Source organism: Parasteatoda tepidariorum, chromosome 1 (assembly GCF_043381705.1).
Source record: "Parasteatoda tepidariorum isolate YZ-2023 chromosome 1, CAS_Ptep_4.0, whole genome shotgun sequence".
Taxonomy (NCBI): domain Eukaryota; kingdom Metazoa; phylum Arthropoda; class Arachnida; order Araneae; family Theridiidae; genus Parasteatoda; species Parasteatoda tepidariorum.
Window position 1 is genome coordinate 76,171,109 of NC_092204.1, and position 20,842 is coordinate 76,191,950.

The 20,842-nt window shown below is 26.5% G+C and overlaps 2 protein-coding genes across 2 annotated transcripts in view; one reads left to right on the plus strand and one right to left on the minus strand.

The window, feature by feature from the left end:
- Positions 1 to 5,518, plus strand: part of LOC107451876 (echinoderm microtubule-associated protein-like CG42247) — a 43,614-nt gene extending 38,096 nt beyond the window's left edge. The window contains exons 18-20 of the mRNA XM_071182553.1: positions 757 to 849; positions 2,941 to 3,065; positions 4,657 to 5,518. Coding sequence (XP_071038654.1) covers positions 757 to 849; positions 2,941 to 3,065; positions 4,657 to 4,785 — 347 coding nt within the window. The 3' untranslated portion in view covers positions 4,786 to 5,518. The remainder of the gene's footprint in view (positions 1 to 756; positions 850 to 2,940; positions 3,066 to 4,656) is intronic.
- Positions 5,519 to 6,867: 1,349 nt separating this feature from the next.
- Positions 6,868 to 20,828, minus strand: LOC107453458 (DNA polymerase beta). The gene is made up of 13 exons (XM_043046719.2): positions 20,668 to 20,828; positions 18,761 to 18,885; positions 18,517 to 18,591; positions 18,373 to 18,431; positions 17,326 to 17,375; positions 16,506 to 16,557; positions 16,373 to 16,427; positions 13,981 to 14,053; positions 11,633 to 11,703; positions 11,096 to 11,182; positions 10,581 to 10,630; positions 9,093 to 9,232; positions 6,868 to 8,002 (listed from the first exon to the last, which is right to left on the minus strand). The coding sequence occupies exons 1-13, from the start codon at positions 20,732 to 20,734 to the stop codon at positions 7,908 to 7,910; spliced, it is 999 nt and encodes a 332-aa protein (XP_042902653.1). The 5' UTR covers positions 20,735 to 20,828; the 3' UTR covers positions 6,868 to 7,907.
- Positions 20,829 to 20,842: the final 14 nt, after the last annotated feature.

The following is a 20,842-nucleotide window of genomic DNA, read 5'->3' on the forward strand; positions in this document are numbered from 1 at the left end:
ACCCAATTATAAAATATCGTTTGCAAAACAATGTACTGATTTTACCCCATATCACTTAATGCATTAACAATTTGATTTGTGATTGTTAGTTATTATCAAATTATATTTAATAACTTTTCTTATTTTTTGCTTGCTTTCATACTGAAATTAATTTGTTGATTTCGCTTTCATAAAAGCAAAAAACTGATGAGGGCAAATTTTTTCTTTATACCCGAATATTGCTTTTAGCTTTAAGTGTCAATAGCAAGTTTATTAAACATCATCTTTATACGAAGCCTATTACGGTGGTGGTGTATTATTACAATTAATTTTTTAAATTATTCTCAATTGCTAACTACTTACTACTACTCAATTACTACTAATTTGTATGACAATCTGACAATGTTTCTCATTTATATCTTTTCCTTCCATATTTAAAGTGGCAAACAAGTTCAAATATTTAATAAGTGCTCCGAATAGGTACCTTGTGCAATATTTTGCATATTATGTAATACGACACAAACATCCTACTTCGAAACAACGCAAACCTACTAGTTTTCTTAGCTAAAACTAAGTTAACAATATCGAAACAGGAAGAAAAAAAACTTGATACCGGCATATAAAATAAATAATAAAACATTAAGACATTTTGAAGATGAAAGTAAGCTCGGCATTAATGGAATGGGAATATTTGCTTATAATTGTATTAGCGAAAGGTATTGATTTCGCTTAAAAGATAACCCATAACCATTCTATCTTCCAAAATAATAATTTCAGGGAAAGTATCAGAATCGAAGAAAGTAAGCACATCTCAAGCTCAGAAGATGGATTGGCCACAACACACTTGCACTCTTTCTCATAATGTTTTGGGTGAGATGTGTTACAATTTATTGAAATTTATAATAATTTTTACACATTTAAAAAATGATTTTTCTTAAAAAAAGTTTGAACGAATGCATTTAACAATCATTCTTAAACATAAAAGTAATAATTTAATACACAGAACAACAAGGAAATGTAGATTTATCATATTGTTTAGTTTACAATCACATCATGATAAAGGACTTCAATTATTTATGCGGTTCTATTTTATAAATAACATTTCGGTTTAATCATTTATTTATTCATTGTTTTTCCTCATTTCGAAATTTTATTATTTTAAAAAATAATAAGAATTTAAAAACAAGTGTGTATTTCATATTGTTCCTCAGAATGCAAAACTGATATGGTCATTGATTTCGAAAAGCGGCTAAAAAATATTGGGAATCACTGTTATTATAAATCGAAAAAGATAAAAAAATCAAGCCATGTTTCTTTTGAATGCCACAAATGTTTGCAATTAAACAAATTGCATATTTGCAAATCTTTCTCTCAAAGATTTGATATTTAGTTGCCAAATTCGCACAATCGTCCATATGATATAAACTGTCTATACTGTAGTATAATCCAGGGATCCCCAACCCTATGCGCGCGGGCACCATGGCGCCCGACGATCACTCTAGGTGCGCCTTCTGTTTGTGCCCTACGATAAAATATTTCAGTTTTCCAATTTCCCATGCATTTTTTTTTTTTTTTTTTTTTTTTTTTTTTTTTTTNTTTTTTTTTTTTTTTTGCTTTTTCAATATTGATGATAAACACAACCAGACTAGAAATCGCCAGGGAAACCAGCTCCATCCCCACAGATATACTGATAGATTTATAGGGAACGACAAACTTATAGCAAGAGAGATAAGGGCTATAAACTCGTTCAGAGCTAAGCTAGTTTTGTGGATATCACATTTGAAAATGAAATCTCTTGTGCATTTTCCGAACATGAAAAAAAAATGATAGACAACAGTTAAATTGACTTATCAACATTTGTCATCAACCTCCAATTGCTTCAATTCAAGATCAATTTGAGAAGCCTTTTAACAATTTAATATCATCGAGCCTATGGTCATCTTTTTTGTAAATCCTTTTACCAACCAAATAAACGTAACCGAAATAGCAACATACATTTAAGAATTTCTTCAAGTAAGGCGAGAAAAAATGAAGATAGAATTTTGGATCCTCAAAATGACACTATCCTCAAAGCTATTATATCTGAATCTGAAAAAACGAGAAATTCTGGAATACAGAAAAAAATTTACATTCTTAAAAAGAGCAGCATATAAAATAAAATCGTTTTTTGGTTCCACATATACTTGTGTGAATCATTGCTTTCGACAATGACTATCATAAAATCAAAATATTGATCACGACGACTTACAGATGAACACCTTGACGATTGCTTGCGAGGAGGAATTTCATCATATTCTCCTAATTCTGAAGCGCTCACCAGTGAAATGCAATGCCAAAGATCACATTGACTGTATTTTATAAATAATTTTTATGCTTCGTATGGTTTGCAATAATTTAGTAATAATTTATTTTACACTAGAATATTAATACTAATTATTCATAAATTAAATCTTTTGTGCATTACATTGTAGAGTGTATTACATTGTAGTGTGTATTATTACCTACGTCTACCAATCAAAAAATTATCTTGAAAAATTAAATGGTGCCCGCCATTCGACCGATATTCTGGTATTTCCTCTTAAGTACAAAAAGGTTGGGGACCCCTGGTATAATCTATACTGTATAATCGTCTGTATTAAATTTTAACTAAAATTATTTTTACGTTCTAAAATAAAAGTGCTATTATCGAAATCTGACAACGAAAACAAAAAAAATGCAATAAAGATCACTAGGGTACATTAATATTATGAAATCTATTTGTCTAAAGAAGGCAAATCTCTTGAAAAAAAATTTCTCATGTGACATTATTTTAATGGGCTATCAAACAAGAAAAAGTCTACTTCTAAAGTCAAATTGATAAAAAATAGATCAATAGATCTAAAGTATTATTATAAGTAATGTATGATATCTTTTAACAAAATGATTTTTGCCTAGAAAATTTACTTTCTTTGTCTTTCAAAGGAATCTGGAAACAAGTAAAGGATGTTTTCTATCTAAGCTGTCACAGAAAAAACTCAAAACTCGTAACAGGGTCACAGGATGGAACAATAAGAATATTTCCTTATCCATACGGAGAAACAGTTGAAGTAGGTGATTTTAATTTCAATAACATTTTAGCACATATTCAAACAAATAAAAATGTATATCTTTCGTATAAAAAAAAACTTAAGCAACACAGAAGTTACAGACTGACTATTTTTGAATGCATTATTCAAGTTAATCTTTAGCTTGAATCTTTGGGGGTTTAACCCCAAAGATTCAAGCTAAAGATTAACTTATGAGCTTCAGGGAATTGAAAAATTCTAAAACATTCAAAAGAACAGGATTCCATATCTTGAAATTTGATTTTTCTCGTAAACTTGAAAATAGCAGTTAAGTTTGGAAGTTAATGGCAGTCACGTTTTCCTAAAAAAATACGGATGTATTAATAAACAGAAATGGCCATTTCTAAAATTTTTATTTTTGTCAATGCGCTCACAATTTTTTTAAAAATTTCTTTACTTTCATTTATTATTTGAAATTTTTCAATAAGATACATTTAATATTTCTATTTCATGAAGAGAAAACTAGGTTGATGATGATCAATACACCTAACCTTCCAAAATGTCACTTTAACATTTTATACAACATGCAAAATATAAACGTAATACCTTGAATAACTTTTGCTCTACAGACTTGATTTTCCATGCACAAATTTGCAATTTTAATAACGTGAGGGATACGCTTTAAACATGATAATTAATTAGTGTAGATGCTAATTTTAATTAGGAAATTGGGAACAAAAACTTACTTCTAAATGAAATTTTTCTTTTTCAATTGGTTTGATTTACGACCCTCAATTATATAAATAATTCAGTCAGAAAAGCATTCAGAAGTTCAAGCTATTTAAAAGTTCAATTTTTCTACTAAAATTATTTAGGGTATTCAAAAAACAAAAGGAAAATTAAAGTATTAAAAAAACATACAAATAACTAATTTTTTTATCTTATGATAATACTATCCAAAAAAATATTGTTACAATTAGAAATTTTAACGATTGTTTACAATTACTGTAACCTAATAATGATCGAAAAAATTCTACATTTTAAGATAAACAAATTTTTATATTTTAAATTATTACATTTTAAATAAAAAACGAAATTTAAATTTTGAAGACTGTCCTTTAAATAGTTCTCATGAAATGAAACAAAAAAATTCAAAGATTTCAGTTTGCTATCTGTAAAAAACAAAATTTAAAATTACTAAATATTTATAACGAGTTGAGTGTGATTGCTAAAAACTAGTCAAATGTAATCAAAACAATAATTTTCTTTTACATGTATAGTAGACCAAATTGGGACAGAATGACACAGACACAGAAATGAGGTGTAATTGTACATGATGACATGTAGGTTAACTTTCAGTATAGTGTTAGGCTAATATTATTCTTCATATTCAAATTTGATTGTTAATGAGTAAGTATTATAAATAAAGCAAACTTACTTTATTCTTATTCATTTTGCTAAAACTTTACACTTCTAATTGCTCTCAGCTTTGGCAATTCTAATATATGTACAAGAAAAGCTTATAAGACTTCATTAATAATATTTAATCTAATATTTAAAAGGAGTACCATGATATTAATATTTTTGTGAATAATGTGACTTATTATAGTAATAATTTTGTCTTATTTTTTAGTCTCCATTTGAAGAATGCAAAATAACTTGGCAGCCAATAAATGTAGTGCGTTTTCTAAGCTCCAACTGCATATTATCATGTTCTGGAACGTCTGTTTTAGTTTGGAATGTCAAAAAATCTTCTACTTAAATTATATAGTGTATTTTTTTTATATTTTTAAAAGCCAAACAGTCCTTTATACATAAAAATTGTACTCGTCAAAAATTATTTAAAAAATAATGAAATACATATATTTTAGCAAAAAAATACAAGTTAAATATTATCTAACCATTAAATAAATAATCGCAAGATATTACCAGATTGGAAACTTCATTCCATTCAAAAATAAACAAATATGAAATAACAGCACATGCTTTAAAAATAGGGGCCCATTTTCAAGACTTGCCAGACGTGAAAATTAAAAAACAAAAAATACTATAATTTTTGTTTCCCTTACTTTCATGTCAGTTTTCTTTACATCACTTCAGCAAGTCTTGAAAATAGGCACCAATTTTTAAAGCACTTGTAACACGACGACTGTAATTTATCATATTTGTTTATTTTTAATCATATTTGTTTATTTTTAATCATATTTGTTTATTTTTAAAGCGAATGAAGTTTTCAATCAGGTAATTACCTAGGTGTGTTTATAATAGACAAACCTCTTGTTTGAAATTAAGAATGAAATTTGCTTTTAAATTTCAGAATTAAAAATTATATCTTATTTTAAATTTATTATTATAATAAGTTATTAAAAATAATTTGAAATGCATTGCTATCACATCATTTTTTTGCTTTAATTATTATTTGTTATTTACCATAATGTTAGATGAAAAGTGAATACAATGAAACATTACATTTACATGTTCGAATAAATTTTGTTTCTTCATTATTTGTCATGTTGATTTTTTTAATTGAGGTACCATCTGCCCATAAATCATTTGACGGAATGTTTCTTTATTTTCTTACATGTAGATATTATTATTTTACTGCTCATTCAATTATTCAGCAAACACCAAAATGAATATTCATAGCATAAATATCTAACTTATTCATATTTTTAATGCACCTCAAATTCATAAATGCCCCGACTATCATAGACAACTCATATGGTAGATGTTCTTTCATTTGATGTCATAAAATTCTAAAACCTTTTACATTTTCCTCTGACTGACGTGATTTTTTTTTTCTTTCTCTTTGATACTTACCGAGCATTGCAGCTGATTTTTCATTATTATATTTTTTCCCTTGTTTAATATCAAAATTTCCTTATGAATCACATCAAAAACATGCATTTATGTTTTCATTTGGATAAAATTATCTTTTATAATTCGATTAATTGTGTCATATAGATCTTAGACACAGATTTTAACTAAAAGCGATTTTGATCTTTTAAGAATATATTAAAGGAAAATTTTAAGGAATATTTTCCAAATTTCTATGATTAGATGTTGAAGGATCATAGCAAATAAAGAGATCTATGGTAAATGAAAGGAGCTAAACATTGTAATAACTATAAAAATAAAAAAGAATCCAATGACTTAGACATATACTAAGAATACAATCTGAAGAAATGTAAAAATATCATTAAATAGAAAACTACAATGGTCAAGGCCTAAAGGATGGTAGAAACTAGAACTATATGGAAGAGCAAATTAAAGAGTATCTGAAAAATCTTAAAAGTCAGGGCTCCACAACCACAAGAGCTGTAGCACCAGGATGATGATGAAATTTATCTTTTAAAATTGGGCATAACTTTACAATACATTTTTTTAAACCCACAAATGTCATTCCATGCTCTCATTCAAAAATAATTAAATTCAAAAGAGAAGAAAACAATTTTTGAGAAAATGATTCATCTCTGTAGCAATCACGATATAAAATCCCAATCTAACAAAAAGCAACCTCACTGAGAATTCATCTCATAACTTGCCAAATAGCACAATAACAGTTTTTTGAAGATTTTTTCATTTTCAATTTTAAGCTTTTAGTGTCAAACAAAGTACAGATTCATACACTTTAATAATATGTTGTAAATTAAGCAAAATTCAAAAATTGTTTTAGCATTTTTCTTAGATAATTTCTCTAAATTTCTTATTTAAAAATAGAGAAAAAACTAACATATTTCATTTGCTTTTTTTCAAAACCTGTCATGGAATCTTTTACAACTTCCAGTTTTATTAAAATATAAATTGAATTGTACTTTGAAAGAAAATTCCTATGAAACAAATGTTTTTAAATTAGGTATTCTTTTATCTGAAGTTTTCTACAATTTAAAAATTCATGTTGAATCACTTATTTAAAATACTATCTCTCAAACTTCTACAAATTTTTGTTACATAATATAAAATCTAAAACTTGTGGTTTAAAAGAAATAGAAGTACAACTAGTTTTTAAAGTTTTGATTATATATATATATATATGTTAAAGGTTCATGAAATGTCCAAGAAGCTTTGTTATTTGGAGGAGTAAAAAAAGTATAAACTGGAAATATAAGTTACCCCTTTTTACACAAAAAATGTCATGTACAAAAAAGCTTTCAAAGATTAAAAATTTAATAATTCTAATGTTTGCTTGAAAAAATGGAAGTTATGAAAAGGTAAGTTTAACCAAACAAAGTTGTTTAAGATTATCTTTATCTAAATCATATATGATGTTAAAATAGAATTAAATGCATTGCAAATCTCTAGAGCATTTTTAATGTAATGGTTATAAAATTTAAGGTTTAAAGCAACATGGGGAAATTAGCATCAGTTTTATGGTCTCAAAATTTATTTTGAAAAACATAACATAACAGAATTATCAAGCTCTCGCTTATTATAACAAATAAGTAATTCCTTATTACAAACACATTTTTGTAATACATAAAGTTATAGTAAAGAAATGTCATGCTAGAGTAAATAAATGCATAATTCTTAAAGATGATAGCATTTTTGTTCACAATAAAATAAAGGAATATCAAGTCTCAACTTTTTACAACACAATGGTGGACAACCCCTTAAACAAAATGCATTTTTATAAAACACAATAAGTTATAGTAAATAGATTTCATGCTTCAGCTTACAGTAAATAAATAGATAATTCCTTAAAGTAAAAATATTTTTTTTAACATAATGTATTATAGAAAAGAATAATCTCTTATCACTATAAAATATATATTTTCATTAAAATATGAACTGAAAATAGAGTAAATTAAAAATAAAAAAATCATGGCGTAATGCAATAAGAAAATTGTTCTTTTATTAAAACTTTTTTCTCTTTTTATTATAATTCTAAATGTTTCTTTCATGTGGTTCTTTATAAGGGTAGTCAATGTATTCAAATATTTCTTTTTCTGAAGACACAGGTAGAGATTCTCCTGGATTACCTTGGAAAAAAATTAAGAGATGCCTTTAATTTAAAAAAAATAATATTTAAACAGTTTAGAACTTATTATAACAGGAATATAATAGCTGGAATAAAAAATTTTATTGTATCAAGACCAAAACAAGAATTTTAAACCATTATACTTAACACAATAAATGCACCCTATAACACAATAAATGCACCCTATAATACAGCAAATGCACCATAACACAATAATGCACCATATAGCACAGTATAAATGCAATACAGCAACTTGTTCCGGAGGAGAGTTCATAATTTTAATTTATTAAAGATAATTTAAATTTGTATTCTCCATAGTGTTAAGTAAGATGTTTTGACTTTCTAATTGTGAGATTTTTATAATAATTTCAATTCAGTTTCAATTGAGTGGAAGCAAAATTATCTTGAAGCACCATTAATTTGCACATTTAGGATTCTCAACAAATTTGAACATATTTAAAACACTACAGAAAATATAATTTTAAAAAAGTACTGAAAATTAAAATAATTACTCCTGAAAGAAATTTATGATTAGAAAGAAAGAATTTCATTTTTAATATATAACTTAATTAAAGATATCAATAATGTGTTCTGTAGCTTCATTTTGTTTTTGCAATGACTTTAAATACCAAAATACACTTACAAAAAATACTAGGGGATATTATACAGAATTGTCAATCTAAGAGTTCCAAACTAACAAATGCAGTTAAAACACTACTATTTATGTAACAAAATATATTTACGTAACAATATATACTATCAAGATCATCGATCTAAAGTATTCATGAGTTACAAAATATTGGGAATAAAAGAGTTATATTGAAAATTATTTTACTAACTCACATATTTACTGACATAAGTAATAAATTCAACTTTAAAGACATAAATTAATCTCACATTAAAAACTAGAAACTTCCTTTCTATCTAGTGAATTTCTATGATTTTATTGTTTTAAATCTTTTTAAAGATTCCAATTATGGTATAATTATAGTTTTATATAATAAATACATATATATAATAAATTAGAATTCATTTTCAAAAATAAAATCACACAACATATTTAAAATTATACTAAGAAGTATGAAAAATACCTCTGCTCCCGATTGGTCGAATGCAATATTCATTTAATGTAAATCCTTTTTCAATTGCATGACTTCTCATTTGTTGGTTGAATAGATTGCTTCCCGTAAAATAGAGTGTAGCACAAAAATATTGATCATTAGGAAAAATTCTGAAAATTGCAAACATATTTGTAGTTTACAACAAAAATATTAAAATATACCACACAACAATCTCCATGGTCATTAATTATTAATACAATGACGATTTTATTTTTAAATGCACCCACTCTAGAATTTTAGGAACAAGTCGGAAAGTGAGATGGTAAAGAGAAAAAAACTGGTAGTAAAACCATTTATAGCTAGCTTTTGGGAGGAGTAAAATAAGCTCTAACTATTCTAAAATATTAACTATTCTTCACAATTTACTTTTTCTAGGGTCTAATATACATGTTGTAACTTAAAAAAAATCTTGGTAGTTAGTAATATTTAATTCTTCTCTCAAAAATTAGCTAGAATGAAATGATTTTCTGACCAGTTTTTGCTCTTATCCATCATGTCTTGGGATTATTTGTCCTGTATAAGGATTTAAGTCATGATTCCCAGCTTTTTACCCAAAATAAAAGTTACAGATGAGCCTGCTGTGCTACTGCGTCAAACACAATTAAGCATTTAAATTTCAGGCAATTAGGCACTTTAAAATAAAGACGAAAAAACATTATATTTTTGAGCAAAAATGGCTATTCAATTATAGATTAGTTGCTTAATACAAAAAAAAAAATTTAGTATCAATATTTAGGAAAATGACAATATGATTCCTTAAATATCTGTAAATGTGATCTCTTATTAAGAAAAATCAATCACTAAATATAATCTAATATCAGAAATCTCCTATCAACCAGAGGCAAACTTTAAAAGGAATAAAATTTTTATCTGTGTAACATCATATAAACATGGGTATTTATAATATCAAGAAATTTGAATACTGCAGCAAAAAAAATATATAACACAAAGATGCAAAAAAATTAAACAAACAAATAGAAAACACTTTATACATGCACATAGCTGCCACCTTGTATAAACATTAAGAAAGATTAATTTTCAAAAGATCAAGTAGCAAAGATAAAACTACTTTGCAAACACTTTAAAACTCAACTACCTAACAAATAGATCTTTACCTACATAAGCATGAATATTTGATTTGCCCTCGTGAGGAAAGCAATTTTTGTTGAAATTCTAAAAATTGAGTTTTATACTTAAACACACGATTGTTGCTACCACTAAGAAATATTTTCCTCAAAGATCATACAAGTTGACAGCTTTACAAATAAACTAAAAGCTGCTGCACAAAATGTACAAGACAGTAACTCATTTTTACCCACTGGCTGTTTTTCTAGGGGGATTATTTGTCCCTTATCGACTGTTTAGCTATCAAATAAAATGGGGTAGCTAGTTTTGCTTTGGAGAGGAGAATTCAACTTGAAATAAGGCAAGAGGCTTAAAAACTGAAATATTAATTACCTTATGTCTATTCTTCGAAATGGATAGTCGTCTTGCAGGCAACAAACACCCTATAAGTAATAGGTTATTAAAAATAAACTTCCATTTTAGATATATTTTTTGCAGCTGAAATACTTCTGGATAATCATAGAATAATATACAAATTTGTTATTTTAAAGTCATCAAAATATGCTATATTTTAAAAATACAAATATATGTTCCAACATAAATTTTATCATACTATTATTATATTCATTAAAATATCAAAAGAATTAATATTTGCTAATTATTTATACAAATTTGATCTTTTAAAAAAAAGAAAGTATAATATACGTCAACTATTCTTGATTTGTTCCTAATCATTTTATAAATTACTAGAAAAAAATTTGAGTGAAAAGCAATAAATATATTTACGTAGAAACTACATCCATTTTTAATAAAATTATGAAAGTTTTAAGGAAGTAAAAATTGCAATTATAAGCCACAAAATTATATAGCAGCAGAATTTTTATAATAAGTAATCAAAATATGTATACCATAAACTTTGCATCACCCAAAGATAATGTTTCTTTAACAAATTGAGCCTTCTCCATTTTTTCAATGATTTCCTTTAAAAGTTTAGGCTGAAATTTAGAGACAAAATGTACTTTATCAGCATGTTTTTAATATTTGCCAAAATGGAACATAGTGAAAATTATGTCTCATCACTTAACTAAATATAGATCTTCATTCTATTAAGTAGATCTCAATGTATATACTAAGACTAAAAGATAGAAAAACAACTGTAGAATATTTTGTAAGGAATTTACAATAAAAATCAAATAAATGCAAGTTACTGAATTCATATTTACAAAAAATATGAACTTCTTTTAAAAAATGAACAAACATAAATATGGTCCAACTTAAATATAAAATTAGTCCAAGAGCTAACAAACAATTCACAATATATATAATTTTAAACTTGATTTTATTATTAGCTTGAAGATGTCAAATACATTTATCTTACCAGTATCAATAAATAAAAACATCAATGAAACACTTTTATGCAATAATTTTAATAATAATAAACTAACTTTTTTAGGATCAGTAGATGAGTAGCTAGGGTGAGTAACAAGAACATCTATATCCCCACTTTCTTTTAAGCCTAAAATTGGATAAATAATTAGATATTAAGTATAACTGCAATAAAGTTAACAAATACTATAATTTCCCACATAATCATATCATAGAAAATTTTAAATAGATATTTAAAACAATATCGTTATCTAATCTCTTATAAATTTAAATTATTATTGTCGGTCAATAATGTTTTCTTAATTCTTTGTATACTACAAGTGGATAACAATCAGGCAGATACAGTTTTGAGGCAAGTCCATATTTTTTTTTCAATTAAAATTTCTTATACTCATAATAAAATTAAAAAATTTTTAATTCATTACTTATCTAATACTTTTTATACAATTGCAAGTCATTACTTGATATTTTATATTGACCTACATTGAACTTGTTTTCCCATATCTATTGTTCACAATAAATGGTCCCATGAAAAATGGTCAATCAAGGCTATACTATATTATGAAAAATGGGGGAAGAAAAATTTCACAGTGGTAATTGTGACACAAATTGAAAAACTCTAAAAACTTTATGTGCAAAAAATCGCTATCAAGATATCAATTTATGTATGTTTCCCATTTAACATAATTTTTTTAAATTAACATTTACAATTAAATTACCAACTAAAGAAGAATATTACATTTTTCACAGCAAATAATTCAAGAAAAAACTTACTTTCTTACAAAAATCGTGAAAAAAAAAACTGGATATTAAAAAATTATGAATATGAATCCCGATATTGAATTTAAAAATCGCATGCCTATGAATCACAGTACTGGAATTCAAAAACGCGGTACAACAAATTGCGATATTAAACTTTTAAATCGCTTACTTATGAATCATGATGCATAAGTTTTTTGATCACATGAACACGAATGCATAGTTTTTAAATCACGTATAAATTCGAAAATCGATGTTTGATAATACAATCATAAAAATACGAATCACAACATTGGGTTTTAAAAATCGTGAATATGAATTGTGACACTGAATTTTTAATTCGTGTGAATAGGAATGGCGATACAGGGTTTTGAAAATGAGAAGTACAAATCACGATATTGGATTATTAAATCACGTGAATAGGAATCGCGATGTACGATTTTTAAAATGCATGAACATGAATCGCAACGGATCTTTTAAAACAGGAAAATATGAAAATCGATGTTTGATTTAAAATCTCGTAAATAAGAATCGCGATATTAGTAGATTTCTGCACAGTTCCAAATATCCCAAAAAATCTGGAAAGCCAAAAGAATCAAATTGGCGAAAGAATCACATGTATGTAAGCCACTTGTTAACAGGATATAGCAAAAGTTTAAAAATTTTGTCGGATTATAAGTTTTTGATTTGAGGAAGTCTGCAAACCAATGGTCTTAAGATATACGGAATTCTGCGATGTTCGAGGAAAAATCACATGCCCTGTTTCTAGTTTTCAGACCTGGAAGAATGATACGAAACCCGGGATTCGGGGGTACACCGGAAATACAATCACCCTTGTTTATAGCCAAAGGTTAAAAACCATCAAAAGACTGATATCCCTTTTTTTTTAAAATAAGTTTTACTTTTTTTGAGAAATCAGATAGTTTTAAAAGCATTTTAATTTAAAGATATATTTTATGCAAAGAATTTATAACACATCTATTTCTTTTTGTAAAAAATAAAATTTCAGATATATGTCAGTTATTCATTCAAATACAAGCAAAAAATTACTTGCACTTGCATAAATCAGATTACATAGAAATACAACTAACTCTCACTATGTCTCGTATACATAAAAAATTGTTGAGAAGATGCAAAAAAACAAGTTATTACATGCTCCTCGGGAATATAATTCCATAGAAGGGAAAAAAATCATGCCAGTAGATTTATGTTGTCAACAAAACTTTATAAGAAAAATTCTTTTTATTAATAGCTGAAAGAGAAAATTAGAAGAATTCTCAGTATCAATTTACATCATTGTTTTTCCTTGATGCAGCTTTTGATCAGTCCTAATTAAAAGTCGACTAACTCTTCTTGTTTTGAAATATTTGATTTGTTTATCAATAAATAGATTTATAAATGTGAACCTTAAGAGATGGGTAAAAAAAGTAGAGAATTTATATTTTAAATAGAGACCCACTTTCAGTAAAAAGGAACCCAGAAATATGGTCCTAAACTTGGGTCCTTAAGAAACCATAGTTTCCTAAGTCTGACGGAATTGCTCTATAATTATCAAACAACTTACTTTAGTTAGTTCGTTAGTACAGATTTTTTTTCTTCATACATGTTCAATGAAAACGTTTATTTCAATTAAATGAAAGGAGATTACCTCTCCGATAGCTCCCACATATGGTAACAAGATAGTCTTTATCAGCTTGTTTGCAAAGTTCTATGATTTTTTTCTATAATCAGAAAAGAATCAATTGACATTTTAATGAGATTTTAAACTACACATTTATTTTCAGTACAGTGAGCCAAATGAAAAAAAGGCATCACTCCCAATAACTTTTGATTAATTGATCAGATTTTTATGCACTAAGATTCAATTTTTAACTGTTTTGTGTTACCATATTCCATGATAGCTATAAATTAGGTTACAAAATGTACAAATGAACATACTTTTTTTTTGCTGATGGATTCAGATTTTTGATACTTACATTATAAGAACAGTCACAATAGGAAAAAAAAACGGTTTAAGAGTGGTAAAATATTTGAAATCCTAGACGTAAATTTTTATATGTTTTATTACATCTCTAGAACTATTTTTGCATACAATTATAAAACTCATTCAAAGAAAATTCCAAGCAAAAATATAATTAAATTTTTTTTAACAATGATACAATAAAATCAGGTTACAGACACTCTCACAAAACGAAGATTTCTCATTGCGGACATTCTAAATTTAAGAGAGAAAAAAAACTAATTTTCTTTAAATTCCATATATATATATATATTCACCATTTTTTAAAGCATGTAAATTTTTTGACTCTCATCCATAACTAAAAATATTGTAAAGCTATTTCACTAATAAGAATCAATCATTCTCCTGTCACCTTTATCTTTGAAGAGAGAAAATGATACTGCTCACATGAAATATTTTGGACAGCATTGTCTTTTGATTTTTTTTATCTAGACTACACAGGTTTTAAGACCCCACAAGTTGGAATGAAGCATTAAATACTCTCGATATCCTTTCCCCACAGAAAATACTTTTCTTGTAATCAATTTGACCCCTGTATTTAACAGGGCTGGGTATAAAAAAGAAAAAGAAGAAAAACAAAAAATTTATTTATGTGTGTGTTCATATAACTCAAACATTTATTCAGACTCTTGAACATATGATATAAATGCAACAACTCCATAGTTCCTGGTGCCTTACAGGTAAGTAATGTCACATTCTTTTTTGGTCTATACTTCATAGGAGCTTTACCTTTAAGGAGTTATTGCAACTTTCTTATCGAGCAATGAGGAGGTGTTAGAAGCAAACCTATTGATTGGAACTGACTAGGGAAGTGGCATATGATTAAAAATAAACTTGTATCACATCTTTCTTTTCAACTGGATTAATACAAAACAAAGACATGTATATATAAAAAATTTCTTTGTCAATTCATTCTGTACTAAGTAAATATCAATGTAAATTGTTATTTAATTATTTCTAAATCATTGAAATTATTCTAAAAACAATTTATGTACTATTCTAAAAACAAACCATATTTATGTATTATTTGTTATTAGTCTACGCTTTCGTAAATGGACAAGTCTTGTAAACAGATCATTTTTCGGTCCCAAGAGTGCCTACGAAAGCAAGGTTTCACAATAGAAAAAGCTTTAAATTGTCCAGTAGAAAATTTTTTGCTAATCTAATTTTAAATCAAATCTAATTTTTTGGAATTAAAATTCAAAAAAAAAAATTATGAAATTAGTTCATTATTTTCCAAGAATATTTAACTAACTTTAAATATTAAACTTTTTTGACAGCTTTATTGCTTAGGAACTATTTAAGCGATTGATTAGGAACTATTTAACTGATTTCATTCAAAGTTTTAATTTTGTCATTCTAAATTGATAAGTTTTAGATTTAGAGTATGCAGAAAGAATTTTTTAAGTTAACAATTCAAAATGTTTATGTACACAAATAAATTGAATAACGAACATTTAGTTAAATTGCTGCAGAGAGGCATAGTAACACAATGTAAAATTAACATTCATGGGATTAAACTTTCTGTCGTATTCCTCTCCCCTGTTTTAGGGAGAAAAACTCAAATCCATAAAAGAAAACAAAAGTAATGAATCAAAGAAAAAATGTTTTCGTGTTTCAATTCATAGGCAACATAAACCAATTAGAATATTTGAAGTCTAAACTCAAAACCATTAAGATTAAATCTTAGTACATGAAAATCTGATCAAAAGATCATAAGTTATTCAGAATGACCAGGGGTCTGTCTAGGTTTTTTTGAGAGGTACCTATTTTGTGAAAATTTAGACATAATTTGTGAAAAATTAAAAATTATATTAAAAAATCAACACAAAAAGATGGATTTATCGTTTCTTAAGGGATACAAAAATAAAATTTTAAGAAAAAGTATTTTGTGAAACTACCGTTTTTCCTAAAATTGAATTTGTGAAGGTACCGCTAAACGGTAGTAAATTTGGCCTGGACAGACCCCTGATGACATTATTTTTTTTTGCCCACTATACATGAAATATAAATAACATACTTCTAAAACTTCCATTTCTTCACGAGGAATTTTTTTCTCAAAATCTTCAAAATATCTAAGATAAAAAAAACACAAATATAAAAACATAGAAAATAATTAACATTAAAACTTACAAAAACAATTTAAAACTCACTTTAAGCCAATTTTCTGGTGATGATTAAGTTTTTCTGTGTTTTTCTTTAAATCTAGAAAGTTATAATTTTTTTAATAAAAAAGACTGAGTTAAATGTGATGCAAATGTGATGCGAAAATTAGAATTAAAAAACAAATATAGATTTAATGATAAAAAAGATGAAAAGTAATCAATCTTAAAAACGATTTTTCGTCATCAAGGTAAAGGTTAATATGCTTACTTGAAATAGGAAAATTTTAATATTCAGTACTTAATCTTTAGTCCTTTTTTAATATAAAATTACAATTATACAATTTTTACTCACAATATACATTTTGTACTTATATAATATTTTTTTGTAGAGAATAAATATTTTATTCATAAAAAAAAAAATTTTACTGAAGAAAATTTATAAAGTGCCAAAAAGAAATTATGAAATTTTTAGGAAATGAAACCTAATAATTCAAAGTTTCAGAGAAAGGACCAAATTAGTAAAATAATCTACCTAGCTACTATTTGTTTGAAGCTAAGAAAACAAATCATTTATTTCCTGAATGGTATAATGTTGCTAGAATTGTATCAAAAATCTTTGATTTTAACAAATAAGTTTTACCATTGTGTATTGTTTATGATTTTTGCGAGAGTTGAATCAAAACTCTCTGATTTTAACAATATGTTTTACCATTGTGTATTGTTTATGATTTGAAATATTGGTGAAGGCATTAGCAGAAAATATTTTCCATTAATAAGAGGCAAAATTCCGAACGCTTTTTACTATTTGTTAATTACAATAACAAACAAAACAATTTTCAAACACTGATTCCAAGAATAAATATTTTACCTTCAATATTCATTATTCCTTCTTTAACTAATTTCTGTGCTGCAGCAGGTCTAAAAAAGGTTCATATTTTATGCATATATTTATTCATAGAAGCAAAATAATTATTGAAACTCATGCATTTGCAAATCATAAACCCATTAGCAACAATGTCTTAAATGAAAAAGCATTAATTACAAAGCTAGCTAAATTTTATCTTTCAATGAAATTGCTAAAAGAATTTGCAATAGTGAAAAGGGCAATTTTTGTTGAATGACCTTTTCTTTGCAAAATCACAATTTGAAACACATTTGGCAAAATATACAATTGTCCAAACTTACTAAATATCAAAGAAAATTCCCTAATTTAAAAAAAAATTTCAAAAGGTCACAATGACCTCACCTGACCTCCCATTCTAGCACCCCTAAAAAAAGCAAAAGAAATAAACAAAAAAGATTTGAATTTTTGATACATAGAAATCATTGATTTCTTTAGTTTTATAAATTATTTTCTCTATCTAATTCTCTAAATATAATCTCGTAATCTACAGTTAAAAATTATAGTTTTGGCATTAAATATCAAATAAAGACAAATGTAATAGTTTTTAGAACTTTATATAGCGAAACGGAACAGGGAGCTAGACATATTTTTATAAAGTTTTAGCATTAAAAGAAATTAAAATATTTCTTTTTTTAAAAAAAAAATGAAAATTAATTAAAAAGAATTTACAGTCTTTAAAAGATAACAAGACATATTTATCACTCTTTACTAAATATAGATAATAATAAACAAAATATCAAAAGTTTTAGCATTAAAAAAATTAAATCAGATTACAGATTGTTCAGGTTAAGCCAAAAAAAAAAAAAAAAAAAAAAAAAAAAAAAAAAAACAAGGGATAAGGCATTTTGAAACATTTTCATCTATATTTCACTGAACAACAAACAACAAATTTAAAAGAACATTTTTATAAAGATTATTACAAAAAATTTTAAAGTGTATATAATTATAAAATGAAAAATACAGTAAAAATTACATTTTTAATTGATTGAGTGCATAAAAATAACTGCTTACCCAATACCAGAAATTTTCGTCAGTAAGGTTATAGCTTGACTAGTATCATCCTTCCTGATCTTTGCACGCAGATTAAAAAAAAATATTAATTTAACAATACTATTATAATAAAATTTAGTTGAATAGTAAATATACTTTAACAACCTCTTCTAATTTTCGAAGCTTCCCACTGGAGATAAATTCATCTATTTTATCAGCAATTTTTTCTCCAACTCCTTTCTAAATAAAATGAATTATAATAGTTTACAATAATATAAAAATCAAAAGTAAGTAATAATGTGAAACAAGTAAATATGATAGTTTGAAATATATACTGTAAATTATGATATGTAAATATTGGAAGGAAAAAAATTTTTAAAAATTACAAGAAAATTTATTAGGTTCTTACCAACTCTCTAGCTTCTTTGCCACTCTTAATTCTAACTGGATGCTTTGAAAGAGAACTAGCTGCTGTACGATAAGCATTATACTTATGAATATTTCTGTTGACATTTCTTTCATAATCAGCAAGCTCTGAAATTAAAGTTTAGTAACTTTAATTTGTAATATTAAAGCACAAATAGTAACAGCTGAAAATAATTGTATAAGAATAGTTAAAAAATTAGAAAACAAGTTTTGACAAATAGTTCATTGTTTAAAAAAAGAAGGAAAAAAAAAAAGAAAAGGAAATTCGATATTTCGAAAAGTAATTCATTTCAATAGGTGGTTATGGCAATCGGCAAATCTAACTGATTCCCTTGAATGTTCCAAATAGAATGAGGGAAGTTTTTAATTCTCTCTCTTCTTAATGCCCTAATCCAAAGTTCAACAACAATAATTGATAATATTCTATGAAAAATTGTTACAGAAGAAAATAATTTCATAAGCATTGTTAAATAATAAAGAAACTAGGTATTTTGTTAAGTAATTCATTTCAATAATTAGTTATGAAAAATATAGCTAATTCACTCTGAAAGTTTTACATACAATATGACGGTAGTTTCCAATCAGTGGCATACGTAAGGGAGGGGTTTAAACACCCCCCTTGAGCTCAGATAAAATGGCAAAAATAAAAATTTTAGTAGAAATTATGCGTGCTATTTTTTTTTAAGACTATATATTTTTAATTGCCTTATGCCTACTTTTTTTTCTCACGGCATTTCTCAGAATACTGAAAAAACATTTACTATAATAGGGTTGCACTTTTGAAACCAAATTCACGTGATACTGTTACGGACTGGTTCCTTTCTGTCCTGCCAGTATAGTTTTCGAGACTAGCTGTCATTCTCGAGGTCTTTACACGATGATTCTGGAATCCTAGACGTTCTGTCGTCTTAGAGACAATTCGGAGGTATAGAGACAATTCGTCTTAGAGACAATTCATCTTAGAGACATTTTGGAGATGCGGTGAAAAATTATATAAAAGGGGAAACAGAGTACAGTGGAGTTAGTTAGTCAGACTAAGAGTTATCTCTGGCGTTTGTCTTTCAGAGCTTGTCGTTAAATCTGTTTCGTTTTGTCTTAACAAAAAGTTCATTCAATCACCGAACCCGTCGTTGCCACTAATTCGACTAGTGAAAAAATCAGTAACAATACCATTGAAGATACTGTGCTCGTTGAAGTTATTCATTCCAGCTCGAAACTTTGAGATCCTAGCATAGCGGATATTTCTGTGCCAATATATATATATATTTACATATATTCGCTGTTCTTGGATCTATAGAATGTCAAAACGCAATAATTTAACAATTTTTAATTATTTTGAGAAAAAATCACGACCTGAAATTAATGAGGTGACAGCATCTAGTACCAATGTAAGTTTTTCTGTTGTACAGAAATGTGATACTTCCGTTGAAAAAAACGTGTCTAGCATAACAAAATCTGATGAATGTGAAAGTGGTCCTCAAAGTGTTACTTCCCACCCATTTGACATTGGACTTTTTTCAGAAGATATTACATTATGTTCCTAAACTTAAAAAATCAAATCAAACTTTAACTAAACAATGCTGTCTAAATAGAAAGTCAAAATTGTCTAGCTGTCTAAATTAGGGAAATAATAGTGCTTTATTACAGACTCGAATTTCTTTTAGTAGTTTCAGAAAATTATGAACACCCCCCTTGAAAAAATTCTGCGTACGCCACTGTTTCCAATTCTTTGTCTTTATTTAATGTCCCAATTTCGCACCAGTTAGTTGCATATTTTTTCCAGTATAGCGTAGCAAATTAAATAGTTAACTCAAATCAAGAACCAGCTTCACTACGTATGTAAAATATTAAAACATAAATCTCGAATTTAGGTAATTTATGACTATATACCAAGTAGAAAATCGCAAAAATCACTATTTGGCCCTTGGCTATCCGTAGCTTTCCTTTTACTTGTCATGATCTTTTGAAAATTCTACACAATTTTAAAATTTAATAGAGTAACCATTCAATTTTAAAAACACGAAAGTTTGTAAACAAATCAGACGATCCTGTTGCCAGACAATTC